General features: G+C 41.3%; 2 protein-coding genes across 2 annotated transcripts; both read left to right on the top strand.

Moving 5' to 3' along the window:
• Positions 1 to 225: 225 nt before the first annotated feature.
• LOC118345037 lies at positions 226 to 3,972 on the top strand. Its single transcript, XM_035686899.1, has 6 exons — positions 226 to 532; positions 719 to 1,144; positions 1,238 to 1,478; positions 1,599 to 1,906; positions 3,581 to 3,729; positions 3,844 to 3,972. The coding sequence occupies exons 1-6, from the start codon at positions 226 to 228 to the stop codon at positions 3,970 to 3,972; spliced, it is 1,560 nt and encodes a 519-aa protein (XP_035542792.1).
• Positions 3,973 to 4,230: 258 nt separating this feature from the next.
• Positions 4,231 to 4,623, top strand: LOC118345038. Its single transcript, XM_035686900.1, has one exon. It carries the CDS (start codon positions 4,231 to 4,233, stop codon positions 4,621 to 4,623), a length of 393 nt encoding a protein of 130 aa, XP_035542793.1.
• Positions 4,624 to 15,679: the final 11,056 nt, after the last annotated feature.

The raw sequence follows: 15,679 nt of genomic DNA on the forward strand, positions 1-15,679 counted from the left end.
TGATATACGTGTGTATTAAGTGATGTCAGATTTACATAGTTATCTGATATATATATATATATATGTATATGTGCTTATATGCATATTTTATTTATTTTCTTATTTTATTCTATTTACCCGGTATTTTCGTTTTCTATTATTTTAGAACGTTTCACCGAGTTTAAACTTTCAGGATGGCTGCTCGTCGTAGAGTTCGAACTCTTGAAGATTTGAACGCAGACGACAATGGTGGGGGTTGCACGTTCGAACAATTTAATCGAACGCATCCTCCCATTTTTAATGGAAGAGGCGATGCAAACGCTGCAGAAGATTGGATACAAGATATTGAAGAAAATATTTCGTATTTTGGAGTGCACAGATCAGCAAAAAGTCAGGTTCGCAGCTTTCAAACTATCTGAAGAAGCAAAGAGATGGTGGAATTCTGAGAAAGTTATCAGGGAAACTGAGGGGACTGGGTTAATTGCTTGGGCTCAATTCAAGCAGAATTTCTTTGATCGATTTTTCCCTAAGGCTGATAGGGAAGCAAGAGCTCGTGAGTTCACTAACTTGGTGCAAGGGACCATGACTGTGCGCCAGTATGCTGCAAGGTTTGCGGAATTATCACGTTTCGCCGCATACTTGATTCCTGATGAGGAGAAAAAGACTAGGATGTTTGAGGAAGGTTTGAACTACAGGATTTATGAAAGGGTGATGATATTTCAGATTCATAATTTTTCAGAATTAGTACACAAGGCGATGCTAGTTGAGCAGAATATCAAGAGGGGTGCTGAATTGCAAGAACAGAGGAAGAGAGCTGCTCCACAAGGATTCCAGAGTTTGGATCAAGGGCAATGGAAAAGGAGAAATGAGGGGAGCAGTTCAAGTCAGAGACAGATACAGGGAAATCATACCTCTAACCCCTGTAAGTTTTGTGACCGCATACACCATGGAGAGTGCAGAAAGGAAGTGGGATCATGTTTCAAATGCAGTAAGGATGGGCATTTCATTAGAGAATGTCCATTGTTTGGGGTGAACAACAGAAGGCCCAACCCAGCTCAAAACTTTAGGCCGAATAACCAAGGCAACAATCAGCGGAGGACTGTACCAGCACGGGTGTTTGCTTTGACACCGGGAGAAGCTGAGGACAAGGATGATGTCATCACAGGTATAATTTCTGACCGTCTCTTAATTTTTTTTATGTATTGAGAATTAAGGATTATTTATCTTATTATCTCTTTGGATTATATGACGTAATCAGGAATTGTTCCCTTATTCCTCAATAAGGCTATTGTTTTATTTGACTCGGGGGCTACCCACTCCTTTATTTCAATGGATTATGTTAAGTTGTGCCCCATTGTTGCTAATGAGATGGACTACAATTTGAGGGTCTCTACTCCAACTGGTGATATAGTGACTTGTAACAAGATTTTACTCAAGTGTCCAATAACTATTAGCGGGAAGGAAATGCCAGCTAACCTGATAGTCTTTCCTATGATTGGGTTTGATGTGATTTTGGGAATGGATTGGTTAGCTTCTAGTTATGCTAGTATTGATTGTTTTAAAAGCGAAGTGGTGTTCAAGTTTCTGGAAGAAGAGGAACTTTGGTTTATGGGTTCCAGGGTGCGTACCCCTCCATCAGTTATTTCTGCTTTTCAGGTTGACAAGTTGTTACGTGATGGGTGTCAAGGGTATTTGGCCTTTGTGGTGGATGAACCAAAGGAAGAATTGAAACTTGAAGAAATTCCTATTGTGAGGGAATATACGGAAGTTTTTCCTGAAGACTTGTCTGGATTACCGCCTGAGCGAGAGGTAGAGTTTGCTATTGAATTAACCCCAGGCACGGTGCCTCTTTCCAAAGCCCCTTATCAAATGGCACCATCAGAGTTAGCCGAGCTCAAAAAACAGTTGCAAGACTTATTAGATAAAGGTTTCATCAAACCTAGTGTCACCTTGGGGAGCTCCAGTTTTGTTTGTGAAGAAGAAGGATGGGACAATGAGGATGTGTATAGACAACAGGGAACCGATCGAATGACCACAAAGAATAAATATCCATTGCCCCGTATCGATGATTTATTTGATCAGTTGCAAGGTGCGCAGGTGTTCTCAAAAATTGATCTTAGATCGGGTTATCATCAATTAAAGATCAAGGCGGAGGATGTGCCTAAGACAGCTTTCAGGACCAGGTACAGTCATTATGAATTTTTAGTCATACCTTTTGGTTTAACCAACGCCCCAGCAGTATTTATGGACTTGATGAATCGAGTGTTTCATTAATTCTTGGATAAATTTGTAGTAGTGTTTATTGATGATATATTAATCTACTCCAAGAGCAAAGCTGAACACGAAGACCATCTGAGACAAGTACTAGGGACACTCAGGGATAAGAAATTGTTTGCTAAGTTGAAGAAGAGTGAATTTTGGCTTGAGTCTATTGCATTTTTGGGACATGTAGTCTCAAGGGATGGTATTTCAGTAGACCCCGGGAAAATTGAAGCAATAGTTAGCTGGACTCAACCAACCAATGTGCATGAAGTTAGGAGTTTCTTGGGTTTGGCTGGTTATTACCGTCGATTTATAGAAAATTTCTCAAAAATAGCGGTCCCCCTTACCGCCCTTACTAGGAAGGATAACAAGTATGTTTGGACTGAAAAATGTGAGGAAAGCTTCCAGGAACTAAAGAAGAGATTGGTGACAACTCCAGTTCTGACAGTCCCTAGCGCAATTGTGGTTTATAGTGACACTTCACAATTGGATTTGGGGTGTGTTTTGATGCAGCATGGACAAGTAATAGCTTATGCTTCTCGGCAATTGAAGACATATGAGCAAAATTACCCCACACATGATTTGGAGCCGGCCGCCATTGTCTTTGCACTTAAAATCTGGAGACATTATTTATATGGTGAAAGGTGCGAAATCTACACGGATCACAAGAGTTTGAAATACTTCTTCACTCAGAAAGAACTGAATATGGGACAGAGGAGATGGCTCGAACTAGTCAAGGATTACGATTGCAACATTAACTACCATCCAGGCAAAGCTAATGTTGTAGCTGATGCGCTTAGCAGGAAACCAATGGGACTAGCAATTGCAACTCTTACCACTCAGCCCCACTTATTAATGGACTAGGAAAGAACTACTATTGAAGTGGTTGTGGGTGACCAGCAGGCATTGATAGCCAGTTTAATAGTTCAACCAGCTTTGATAGACAGAATTAAGCTCGCCCAAAAAGAAGATTCTAAGTTGGTGAGATTAATCGAAAAAGTAGAAAAATGGGATAAACCTGAGTTTAATGTTTCTGAAGATGTAGTGTTAAGGTTTGAAAATAGATGTTGTGTGCCGGACAATGTTGTAATAAAAAGACTTATCCTCGAAGAAGCACACCGCTCCCCTTACACAGTTCACCCGGGTAGTACAAAAATGTATCGAGATTTGAAAGAGTATCTTTGGTGGGAGGGCATGAAAAGAGAGATTGCTCAATTTGTGGCACAGTGCCTAACTTGCCAATAGGTAAAGGTAGAACACCAAAGACCAGTAGGGTTATTGCAACCACTTCAGATTCCAGAATGGAAATGGGAGCTTATTTCTATGGACTTTGTTACAGGGCTTCCACGGACACCTACAGGACAAGATGCAATTTGGGTGATAGTTGACCGTTTAACGAAGATAGCTCATTTTGTACCTATCAGAGTTTCTTATAAGCTGGAGAAACTAGCCGAGCTATATATACAGGAAATAGTGAGGTTGCATGGGGTACCTGTGTCCATTGTGTCGGATAGAGATCCACGTTTCACTTTGAAATTTTGGCGAAGCTTACAAGAGGCCATGGGCACTAAGTTAAATTTTAGCACGGCGTTTCACCCACAGATAGATGGTCAGTCGGAAAGGACCATTCAAATTTTGGAAGACATGTTGAGAGCTTTTATGCTGGATTTTAAGGGATCTTGGATTCGACACTTGCCTTTGGTCGAGTTTGCTTATAATAACAGTTACTAGGCTAGTATTGAGATGGCACCTTATGAAGCACTTTACGGTAGGAAGTGTAGATCTCCTTTATATTGGGACGAAGTGGGTGAAAGACAAATTTTGGGTCCAGAAATCATACAGAAGACAACAAAGAAGATTGAGACCATTCGGGCTAGAATGATAGCAGCTCAGAGTCGACAGAAAAGCTATGCAGATAATCGTCATCGCCAATTAGAGTTTGAGGTTGGGGATAAGGTATTCTTGACGATTGCACCCATGAGAGGGGTTATGAGGTTTGGAAAGAAGGGTAAGCTGAGCCCTAGGTACATCGGTCCATTTGAGATTCTTGATCGGATTGGACCAGTGGCATACAGAGTAGCCTTACCACCCGCGCTCTCAGGTGTACAGAATGTATTTCACGTATCTATGCTGAGGAAGTATGTACCCGACCCCACTCACGTTATTGATTATGAGCCTCTTCAATTTCAGGAAGATCTGACTTATACAGAAGAGCCGGTGCGGATTGTAGAGAGAAAAGAACAAGTGTTACGTAATCGGACTATTCCATTGGTTAAAGTGGTATGGAATAATCACGCTATCAGTGAAGCCTCTTGGGAATTAGAAGAGGAAATGCAAGTCAAGTACCCACAGTTGTTCGACGATGATCCTTATAGCCCATGACAAATTCCGAGAACGGAATTTTTTATAAGGGGGGAAGAATGTAATAACCGGGCTCTAAGCCCAGCCCTGATGAAGCTAGTCGAAGCACGAAGCCCAGCCCAAGAGCACAAGTGGAGGGACGGATGGCGTCATTTGGGTGAGTTTCCCTTTCTGCTGCACTGTTTTTCTTCCCCACGATTTCTCCCCTCTGCACCTCATTTCTGCACATCATACTAACCGTGCGCACCAACCCATAACCCTATAATCCTATCAGTTGATCTTCATCTCTTACCACGCTCAAGAATCGGTTTGGCTCACTTCGGCAGACATTGCAATCGGATCCTCTCATCCGTTTTTTTTTTCCCTCTTCTCCATACCTTCACCGTGCGCTCAACTCAAGCTTTTGGAACTGCAATTTATTTTTTCTTTTCACTGCAGTGTCGTTCGGCCTCTTGAACAAGGTTTGGTAATTTCTTTTTTCCTTCAATCCGAATTAATCACTTTCTTTTTCCTGTTTTACTGGTTTTAATCGCACGGCTTATCTCCTTTTGGTGCTGCTGGGTTTTGATCACACGCACACACTTAACTTCTCAAGCCATCCTTGTGCAGGTTGCATTCTCTTTCACTAGAGATTGCTATGAATTTCTTTTCGGGGCGTGGATTGCAGTGAATTACAGCGGCTCATTTGAAGTGGTTTGAAGTTTTGTGTTTTCTTTTCGGGTAAGTTTCCCGAAGCTTTTGGTGGTTTTGAATGATAGGGTTGGACTGTGAAGTTGTAATAGAGTTACTGATTTGATGGTGGTTGAGTATGATGGAATTCTTGATGTTGAGGAGTATGGTTTTGGATGGATTTGTGAGACTATTTTGGACTATTATTTGAGACTATTTAATGGGTGTTTTGAGCTAGTTGTATTGAACTTTTATGCAAGTTTTGAATTGTTGAATGACTAGAGTATTGATACTTGCACTGAAATTGTTTTATTCGAAGGTTGGAAGTGAAGTTTGGTTTGGGTTATGTTTTAATTATTGGAGTTGCAGTTGTTGGTTTTGGAAATAATTTATAGTTGGTTTGGTGTTAATAGAAGGTGGTGGCCGTTTTGGGTTTTAAATGCGAATGGTTTGAAGAGAGAGTTGTTCGGGTTTAATTGTTAGATAGTTATGGAGTTGTGAAGAGACTGTTTTGATTTATTACTCAATAAATAGCAGTCTACTAGATTGGTTATTAAATGTTGGATATATGTTCTTTTTGTTTAGGTGGTGTTACTATTAGAGTTTCGGCTCAAGGTGTTGACAATACGAAGAAGTCAGGTAAGCGGGGTTCATATACTAGTTTTGCATTAAAGAAATGAAATGAGGTCGACTTTGAAAATATGCATGTGTGTTTGAAAAGAAATATGAAAATGACCTCCATTCTTTGTTCTGCATATGCATAAATTCTATATAAAGAGAAATTATTTTCTGTCATAACTGGTATAGACATGAGCTAGTTTTGTGCACTTTATTTCTAAACTATGCGAAAGAGCGAATAAGGAATTCTAAAAGTTTTGTTATGGGCCAATGAAAATATTTTGATTCTGTTTAGTCGAACATGTGAAGCGATCTAAAGCAATTAAGTATTTTGTTTTGATATGACGTGTCATCTGAAAACCTTGGCATGAAGTTCTGATTCTGTATATTATTGTAATCGGATTTTCGATGAAATCTGTTCTGTTTCTGTTAAGGCCCAGCCACGGGTATAATGGTGGTTTATAACCCTACCACGGGGGTGAAACATGGAATATGGCCCATCCACGGGTATAATGGTGGTTTATAACCCTACCACGGGGGGTGAAACATGGAATATGGCCCTGCCACGGGTATAATGGTGGTTTATAACCCTACCACGGGGGTGAAACATGGAATATGGCCCGGCCACGGGTATAATGGTGGTTTATAACCCTACCACTGGGGTTAAACATGGTATTGTCCCGATGTGAGACTAAACGATGATATGATTATATTGTTTTAGTTTAGAAATGCCAACGGATCTTCTTTTTGGAATAAGTTTATTTTTCAGAAAATTTCCCTCTAATGTTTTTGTACAAAGTTTTGTTTCTGCATTCTGAAAGTAAATGTTCTGTTCTGCTTATCAAATGTTATAAATGCTCATGTTTACATGCTAGTATATGCTCTCTGCTTTCTGAGTTGTTGATAACTCACCCCTTTAATCTTCATAATATTTTCAGATGACATTGATGCTGAGGATCAGTATTAGAGTTTATGGAGAAGATTAGCAGTGAATGGTTGTTGGGTATCTCATGGTATTAGTGTTGATGTTGGAAGTTATTTATATTTCTTAAGTTTGCTTCAATGGATTTAGACGCTTTATGGAGACTTATATTAATGTTTCATTATTTCTAGTTTGTTATTTGAGACATGAAGAAGAGTGAATTTATTTGAGTTGTTGGATTGAAAATTGGACAGATGAGTTTATATGGTTTATTTAATTGAAGTAATTACGTTTGATTTGAGGTTTGGGAAAATATATATTCTTGAATTTGGAAGTACTCTAGCCTTGTTAGAGTTGATTATCAGGTTATATGAGTTAACTCTCCGGACCCTCGGGGACGGGGCGTTACAACTTAAGATGAAGTGTCGTGTGCTGGAGTGTGCGAAAATGAAGGTTGAAAACAAGGTTGAGCTTTGGAAAAGGAGGTTTGGAACTGGAACCTCGAACAACAAAGAAGAGAGACTCATCGAGGCCGGTTGAATTGTAGCCGAGGGGAATCGACCATCAGCGGGCGAGTTTACGTCCGGCAAAGTTACCCCTAAGAGCGCTTGGAATTAGATCTATCCCAAGAAGAGCAGCCCATTCCACAAACACTTCGTCTGGGGGAAGCTCCCACACACTCAGAGCCCTCAGATTACATTAGGGATTCCAGAGGATATGAGTTTTCATCCTTTCCAAGCCATCAATGTAACCGAAGTGCCAGGCATCATCGCAGACACCACGAACATACGACAGCTCCTCCCACAGGCCCCAGATGGTAGCGTCACAAGCCTCCAAAGCACACCTAGCTTTGACCTAATCGGTCTCCAAATCCCTCCTCTGTTTCCTCTCATCTTCCAGGGCTTTTCTCTTGTTTGTCCGAGACTGGGAAATCTTCTCGTACTCCCCCAACAGCCACTTGTATGATCAAGCATCTGAGGCTTGCTGCTTGCACAGCTCCAAGTTCTCAGCCCGCAATCACTCAAGCTCCTACTGTCAGTTGTTAAGTGATATATGTAGCCCATCCCTCACCTCGGAGGCAAGCGCCACCTCGAGACGAAGAAGGCCGGCCTCATTCTGGTACTACGACAATTCAACAAGGGCCTCCTCAGCCTCTTCCTTCTTTTACTCCTCCACTGCACAATGTAAGCCAACTGGGCGAGCGAGCGAAGTGCTCTATTCTCACTCATCACCTCCTCTCATTCATCCATGATGAGTGCCACCAAACATTCCAAGCCCTGCTATAAAATTCTGAGTCGGAATCTAAGAAGGAAACAAACAATAGGAGCATAGAGCTTACAAGCAAAGAACTTATCCCAATAAAGAGCCTCTCGAGCCTGATATCTGCCTTGTGGATGCGGTCGATGCGGCTACTGACTGAAAGTTCGTCAGGACCTCATCAATAGCCTCCTCATCCCTACCAAGGACCGCAGAAGTTGTAGCTACCTCAGCCATAGGAACACCTATCGCCACCTCCTCAGCCCGAACAATAGCCCCTGCCACTTCATCACCAGCTGAGGCAACCTTAGCCTCAGGAGAGTAGAGTAGAGGGGACTCCGGGATGGAAACTCGCTCAGGGGACCCCCCGCCCTTGGTGAAATGCTCCTCGAACAAGGGTGAAGGAACCCCTTTGAAGGTAGTGCCAATGCGCAAGGAGACTACTAAAGACACTATGTCAGAATGCAACTTGGCCAGAGGGGCCAGATGCTGACGGAGGCTATCCTTAGCTAGTAGAGCCTCCGAAAGAACGTTGTCTGGATGGGCCTATGCCCAAGCACGGACGACCTCAATCCTAAGTGCCTCAGCTGGGGTCGCAGTAGCACGACAACCCTTCGCATCACCCATAATCCCCCATATGGCGACCTCACCTCAGAAGGTTATGGGTGAGGAAGAACTCACGTGCTTTAAGGTCCGAGTAGTCAGCCCCGACCTCCTCCAATGCACGACACCAAATGACATAGCATAACACAAGGATCCTGGAAATGATCTAGCACTGCTTGCACTGGACGACAGAAAGGCAATCTAAGGCCACTAGAGAACATGGTGGGGTACACTGCCACTTTGGAGGCAAAACCCTTGGAATCTACCGCCCCTTTGGTAGGGGAAGGCACTGAAATTTCCACAGTCCGAGGGATTCTATAGGTCTCCCTCATTGACTCAAACTCGACGAGAGTCACCTCCAAATGCCACGAGAAGCCAACAAACCCCTCTGTGACATTGGCAGAGTCATAAGATCTAGCCAACCCAGAAGGGCGCAAGGACTTCTTTGGGGCCATTTGCAATCAAGGTCAAAGAAAAGGAATCAGAATGAACAACGCAAGGAGAAGTTCTTGAAAGAGGAAGGGAAACACAAGATATTCAGCAGAAGAGAGAGTAGACAAAGTAAGCCGTTGCTAAGAAAGATGGGGACCTTATATAGGCAAGCTTGACGGTTAACATCCCGAGGCAGTAGGAACCAAGGCGTCCCATGGAGTACCAAAATCCCATGATCGCCGCGATTCCAGCTGAACATATCCAGTGATGCGATGTGGGAAAAAAGTAACCGCCTGACACAAATAATGACGAAGGGACTGAAGGGGCGCCATGTAATGCGGATCGGAACTGTCGAAGTACAGCCATACAAGCTAAAGGCAAACCGTTGCCAAATAGTGTGGAAAGACGAAAAGGCCACTTAGATGACTAGAAAGCAGAAGTACGACAAGTGAGCACCGAGAAATCCACAACCCCCCCGTCTTGGAAAAGAAAAGGTCGCATAGCCACAGTTGCAAAAGTTGATTAATTAAGGAATGAAAGGCAGAATTCCCATCAAGCTCGAATTGGTTGGGGTAACTATAAGGGGATTTCCCCCTCACTCATAAGCCCAGTGAGCGCTCGGCCAAGAGTAATGAGCTTTGCCCCGATACCCGGCCCCAAGACCCAAACTTGCCCACGAAGCAAGTCGTCTGCAAGGAAAAGTAAACAATGATGTCTGATGGGATGGACAGGCTTGACGCCACTCAGTCGCACCCCTCTCATGGTGATTTGTACAAGGCAGAACAGGAAAGATAGAGAACCTTTGATATTCTAATATGGGAATATTGACGGACCACCGAAGACACCAGCAAAATAAGGCGAATCGGAGGACCACACTGTATTAATGGCACCACTATCCAAGCTACACGCAACATTAATGACGCCGTCAAAGAGGCACGCCGCATTAAAGGACTCTGAAAAAAGGATCAGTAAAAAATACATGGACCCCATGGGGGCAAGCACAATCTGTCCCCCCCAGACTCCCAGTATAAATAGCAAGTTTCAAGTATGAAAATGCTCTTTCGTCTTTAGACTCTTTCATTATTTACAAATTTTCAAAATACTCTACTAATTTTGGAATCGAAGACTCTGGCCCCAAGGCCGCCCTCTCCCAGCTCATGCTTTCTTATTTGTTTCACTGGCCCGATTCTGAAAACATGAGTTGCTAGAACCTGGCCCATAAGCGTACGAAACACAACGTTAATAGTTATTTTCCTTTGATGTCCTATATCTTCATTGGTATAGCTTATTTATAGGCCAAGTCCTCTCTTGACTTACAACGCACTACAACAGAATGTGTGTTTTGTGACAGAGGAAACTGTCACAAAAAAATGGCAAACCGTCACTAAACATATTTGGTGACGGTTTGAAAACGTCACCATGACCGTCACCTAAAGTGCGTCACAGAAAACATTTGGTGACGGTTTACTGTTCAACCGTCACAAAAAATATTTTTAGTGACGGTTGGAAGTGTTCCGTTCGGTACAACGTTCGAACGTTCCTTTTTTTTGTGACGGTTATGAACTGTCACAGAAAATCACGTTCGGACGTAAAATCAAACGTTCGGACGTTATACCCGACCGATTGGCGTTCGAATGAGAGAAGTTGACGTTTGTTGGATATCGTTCGAACGTATCATATTTACGTTCTAATGTCAATGCATCCGAACGTTAATTACAATAAACGTTCGAATATTTGTTCGAACGTAAACGTAAATGTTCAAACGTAGCGCGTTTAATGTTCGGACGTTATTTCGAATGTAAACGAAGGAGCGTCCGAATGCAAGGTCTTTGGTCGAACGTTAGTCGGTTTAACGTTCGAACGATTCAATTGTATTTACGTTCGAACGTTTGGTACAGTGTGAACCAACGTTCGAACGATTTTTATTTACATTCGAACGTACAGATCAGAAATACTAATTTCATAAAATTTAAAAATAAAATACCAATGGTATCATATTACATACCCAATTAACAAGTAACAATGTCTTATAAAAGTACAAAATTAGATATTAAAACTAGTCAGAAATATTGATAAAATTTATTTCTTCTTTTTCCCTCGCCCACGGGGATTCTGTTGCAACGACATAACACGCTCCATTTGCACCATCATCTCTCGTTGCACTTGCTCTTACACTTCACTGCGTATTCTTTCCTCCTGGTCTCTCTGTTGGTCCTGCAAACGCGTCTCTAAATGAGACTGTCGTTCTAAGAGAGACTCTAACTCTTGCTGTCTCGACCTCATATACTCATTCTCACGCCGTGCAGCTTCTAAATCTGCTGTAAGATTATTAATTTGTGAAGCCGATGAGGTTGAGGAAGATGAACATTTATGCTTGATAGATCGTCCCAAACCTCTTGCCATACTAGACTGCGGCCCGAGCACTTGGGTGAATATGTCTATGTCACTAGGAGAGGATTCCGCAGAAGTCGACTGCATCTCCAACATTTTGCTCTGCAATTTAAAAGGTAATGATCGTAAATAATTAGTAACGTATTAAAAGAAATAGAAATAAGAAATAAACTATTAAAATGTTCTATACAAAATTTATTTAACAAAATTAACACTGCTTACATAATTATCTGCAGCGACAGGATCCATCCACTCACTATGCTCATTAGTGTGAGCAGCAGCATAGACATGATGAATGAGGGAAAAGTTTTCAGGATCATCACGTTTCTAACAAAGCGACAATATTAGCAATTTTAAAAAGATAATGTTAGTACTTATCAGAAAGAATATCAGGAAAATAAATGAATTCTATAATTTTTTAATTACCATTTTTTCAGCAAGGCGGTGGAATGACCTTGAACCGGCACGATGGTGGACAGTCAGAACGGATCTATTCTGTGCATTTGTAGAACTCAAGTGCTACAAAATATATTAAAAATGTTACTTGTAATATGTATACATATAATGTATAAAACGAATATGAATGTAAATAATTTAAAGATATAAATGTAAAATACCTGATAATCTGGAGATGCGAAAAGATCACAACACTTTCTCCAATCATCTAACTTCATCTGCTGAAAAGGAGACTGCGCAGCCTCTTCCACCGTCTCAAACTTCTTGAAGTGGTCATGACATCGTCCTTTGTGACGTCGGAATAGTGTAGCCATCAACTCATTCACGGTTCTTAAATCCTCGCTACGGCCAAAGTCGAGGTCGAATTCATCCTAACAAGGGAATCAGGTAAAAAATATAATATATTAATCTAAGTGAAAAAAATGTACTGAAAAGTAAACTCACCAGCACACGACTTCAAATGTGCTCCTTAATCTCATTCGGAACATCTCGCCATGAGTGCACATAAAATGGAGCATAAGCTCGAACTACTGTGCCAATATAGGAGGAAAGCGCTGCTGCACTATCATCCACTCCTCCAGTGGAATTATCAGGAATTGTGATCTTCAGTTTACAGTGCCTTCTATTTTTTTCAAGAGAGATTCCACGTGTATAGCCACGACCGCGACGTGCAGATGCATGAACTACATGATAATAATAGATATACTATAATTATAATTATATAGTTATTGAGAAAAAAGTATTAACTATATATATAATTATCAACGACAATATTTCCTTACTGGTAGGTGTCGACTGGCTGTTGTTCTCTTCTGTGTTAGCTTGATCTTCAGGAACGGATTCCTCGAGTGGGGAGTCCTCAATGGATTCCGGACTTGGACTTGGCGGAGGCACATTTCTTCGTTGTCGTTTTGGCGGCATTCTTTAAAATAATTAATTATATCAAAGAAAATTAATTAGAAGAAATTATGAAAATTTAAGATATTTTATAGTCACCTATATAAATAAAATATTTAGTACTTTTATTCTTCAGATGAATTTTCCATGCTTGTTTCAGAATCTCCATCAATAACATCTTCATCATCATCATGCACCTCTTTTTCATCATCTTTATCCACCTCCTCTCCGGATTCTGATTCGTATTCATCTTCTGACTCGTCTTCTTCATCTTCCTCCAAACTGACTTGAATTGAATGATCATTTAATACAGACGGGTCGAGATGTACGGGTGGGACATCATCTCTACACAAGGGGAGCAACTCGAGTGCACCGAGGTCAACAAACAAGTTAATACCCTCTCCATCTTCCTGGTATGCCTCAACAATCGGATTGTCATCTTCATCTCCACTATTCTCGTAATCTGCACTCGTTCCTGCTTCATATATATTTCGAGGAACAAATTTTTGTACAACTCGCCAAGTTATCTCCCCACTATCTTCATCAGCACTTTTCATTGGATCAATCAAGTAATAGACTTGGGTAGCTTGACAAGCCAATACGAATGGATCATCTTCGTACCATTTAGATGCAGTATTGACACTCGTAAAGTGATTATCCCTATGTATCGAAACCCGACCACCGCCTAGATCCCACCAATCACATTTGAAGACATATGTTACAGACCCACCCAGATATTTCAATCCGATAATATCACGTATGACACCATAATAGTCAATATCATCTGTTCCATGACTCCCCTCGACCAACACACCACAGTTTTGAGTCTTTCTATTACGTTCACGGTCCAAAGTATGGAATCTATAACCTCGAACCGTGCATGCAGTATATCGAAGTGCTCTATTTGAGGGACCACGGGCCAATGCATACAATTCAGAAGAAATTGATCCGGGATCACGAGCACGTTGTTCCAAAATCTAAAAATTGAAATAGTATATATTTATTATTTTATTATCCAGAGTTAAAAATTTCACAATATAACATATATATAATTTTAGTTCATACACGTTCTTCAAACCATCCGGGAAATTCTTCCTCGTGTCTTGCCTCTATATTTTCTACGCCTTCCGTTCTAAGTTTGTCCATGTGGTCACTGTTATAACATGTTGCAAAAAAAGTATATTTTGAGCACAACAATTCTAATTAATTTAAAGAAAACTATAATTATTCAAATAAATTAAATGACATACCTAAGATAATCATCAATCTCTCGGCAGTTATTTAGCACATACCACTGAACTTTACCCAACTCTCCATCAATTAAATCGTAACCTGTTTGTGCACCCAAGGGTCGTACATTCTGGGAAAACACTGATAGCTCACGAGGAGGCGGAGTAGCAAGATCAGCATTTCGCTCTTGACGACTAAATAGTGTCTCAACACCACGAAGATATAGAGAGCAAAATGTTAACCATTCATCGTGTATATAAGCCTCTGCTATTGAACCCTCAGCTTTGGCTTTATTCCCAACAGTGCGCTTCAATCGACCCAAATATCTTTCAACTGGATACATCCAACGGAACTGCACCGGTCCACCCAGAAGTACCTCTCGCGGTAAATGTATTGCTAAATGGACCATGACATCAAAAAATGATGGTGGAAAGATCTGCTCGAATTTACATAGTATAGTAGCAATGTCTTCTTCCAATTTCGACAACACATCTCGATTTACTACCCGAGCGCACAAATCCTTGAAAAACATACATAGTTCAGATATGGCGACACGTACATTAGATGTCAGCTTCCCACGAATTCCCACAGGTAATAACTTCTGCAAAAATACGTGACAATCATGACTTTTCAATCCATTGATTTTCCAATCATCAGGACTCACGCATCTACCAATATTTGAAGCATAACCATCTGGCAACTTCACACCTTGCAACCATTTACAGAAATCAATCCTCTCCTCCCTCGTCATCGTAAAACATGCATGCGGCATGACCACCCTGTTGCCTTCCACCCGCAAATGCAGATTATGTTTAATTCTCATTCTCTCAAGATCTTTCCTCGTCTTGATCGTGTCTTTCGTCTTTTTGTTAATACTCATCAATGTACCCAGTATATTATCACAAATATTCTTCTCTATGTGCATTACATCCAAACTATGTCGCAACTTGCATGACGACCAATACGGCAAATCAAAAAAAAATACTACGCTTTGTCCAATTCAATTCTGATACGGCTCGTTTTCTCTTGTTCTTTCCCCGACCTTTGCCAAAATTGTTCGCTCTAACATGTTGCAGTTGTTCCACTATCTCTTCTCCAGACAACTCTTTTGGTGCAATCCTATCCTCTACTCTCCCATCAAACTTGGCACATTCTCTTCTCCATGCATGATTTGCTGGTAAATAACGTCGATGACCCATGAAACACAACTTCTGAGAAAATTTTAGCCACTCACTAGCAGTTTCTTTATTACACGTCGGACACGCTAACTTCCCTTTCGTACTCCAGCCGGAAAGATTCCCATACGCCGGAAAATCATTTATGGTCCACATTACCGCAGCATGCATCTGAAAAGATGTCGACTTAGATGCATCATAAGTTCTAACCCCTGTTTCCCATAACTCTTTCAGCTCTTCAATCAACGGCTGCATGAATACGTCAATATCATTCCCAGGTGATCTAGGGCCAGGGATGAGTAAAGTTAACAAAAAGTTTGGCGCCTTCATGCACCTCCATGGTGGAAGATTGTACGGAATCAATACCACGGGCCAAGTGCTATAACTTGTACTCATATTCCCAAAAGGGTTGAATCCATCGGTTGTG

The sequence above is a fragment of the Juglans regia genome, unplaced genomic scaffold, assembly GCF_001411555.2.
Source record: "Juglans regia cultivar Chandler unplaced genomic scaffold, Walnut 2.0 Scaffold_124, whole genome shotgun sequence".
NCBI lineage: Eukaryota > Viridiplantae > Streptophyta > Magnoliopsida > Fagales > Juglandaceae > Juglans > Juglans regia.

Excerpts from the sequence above, each read along its gene's own strand:
- LOC118345037 (XM_035686899.1), top strand. The coding sequence starts at position 226 with ATGGTGGGGGTTGCACGTTCGAACAATTTAATCGAACGCATCCTCCCA. Across the intron at positions 1,145-1,237 it reads CAAGGATGATGTCATCACAG|GAATTGTTCCCTTATTCCTC; the intron begins GTATAATTTCTG and ends TGACGTAATCAG. Across the intron at positions 3,730-3,843 it reads AAATAGTGAGGTTGCATGGG|ATAGATGGTCAGTCGGAAAG; the intron begins GTACCTGTGTCC and ends TTTCACCCACAG.
- LOC118345038 (XM_035686900.1), top strand. The coding sequence starts at position 4,231 with ATGAGGTTTGGAAAGAAGGGTAAGCTGAGCCCTAGGTACATCGGTCCA.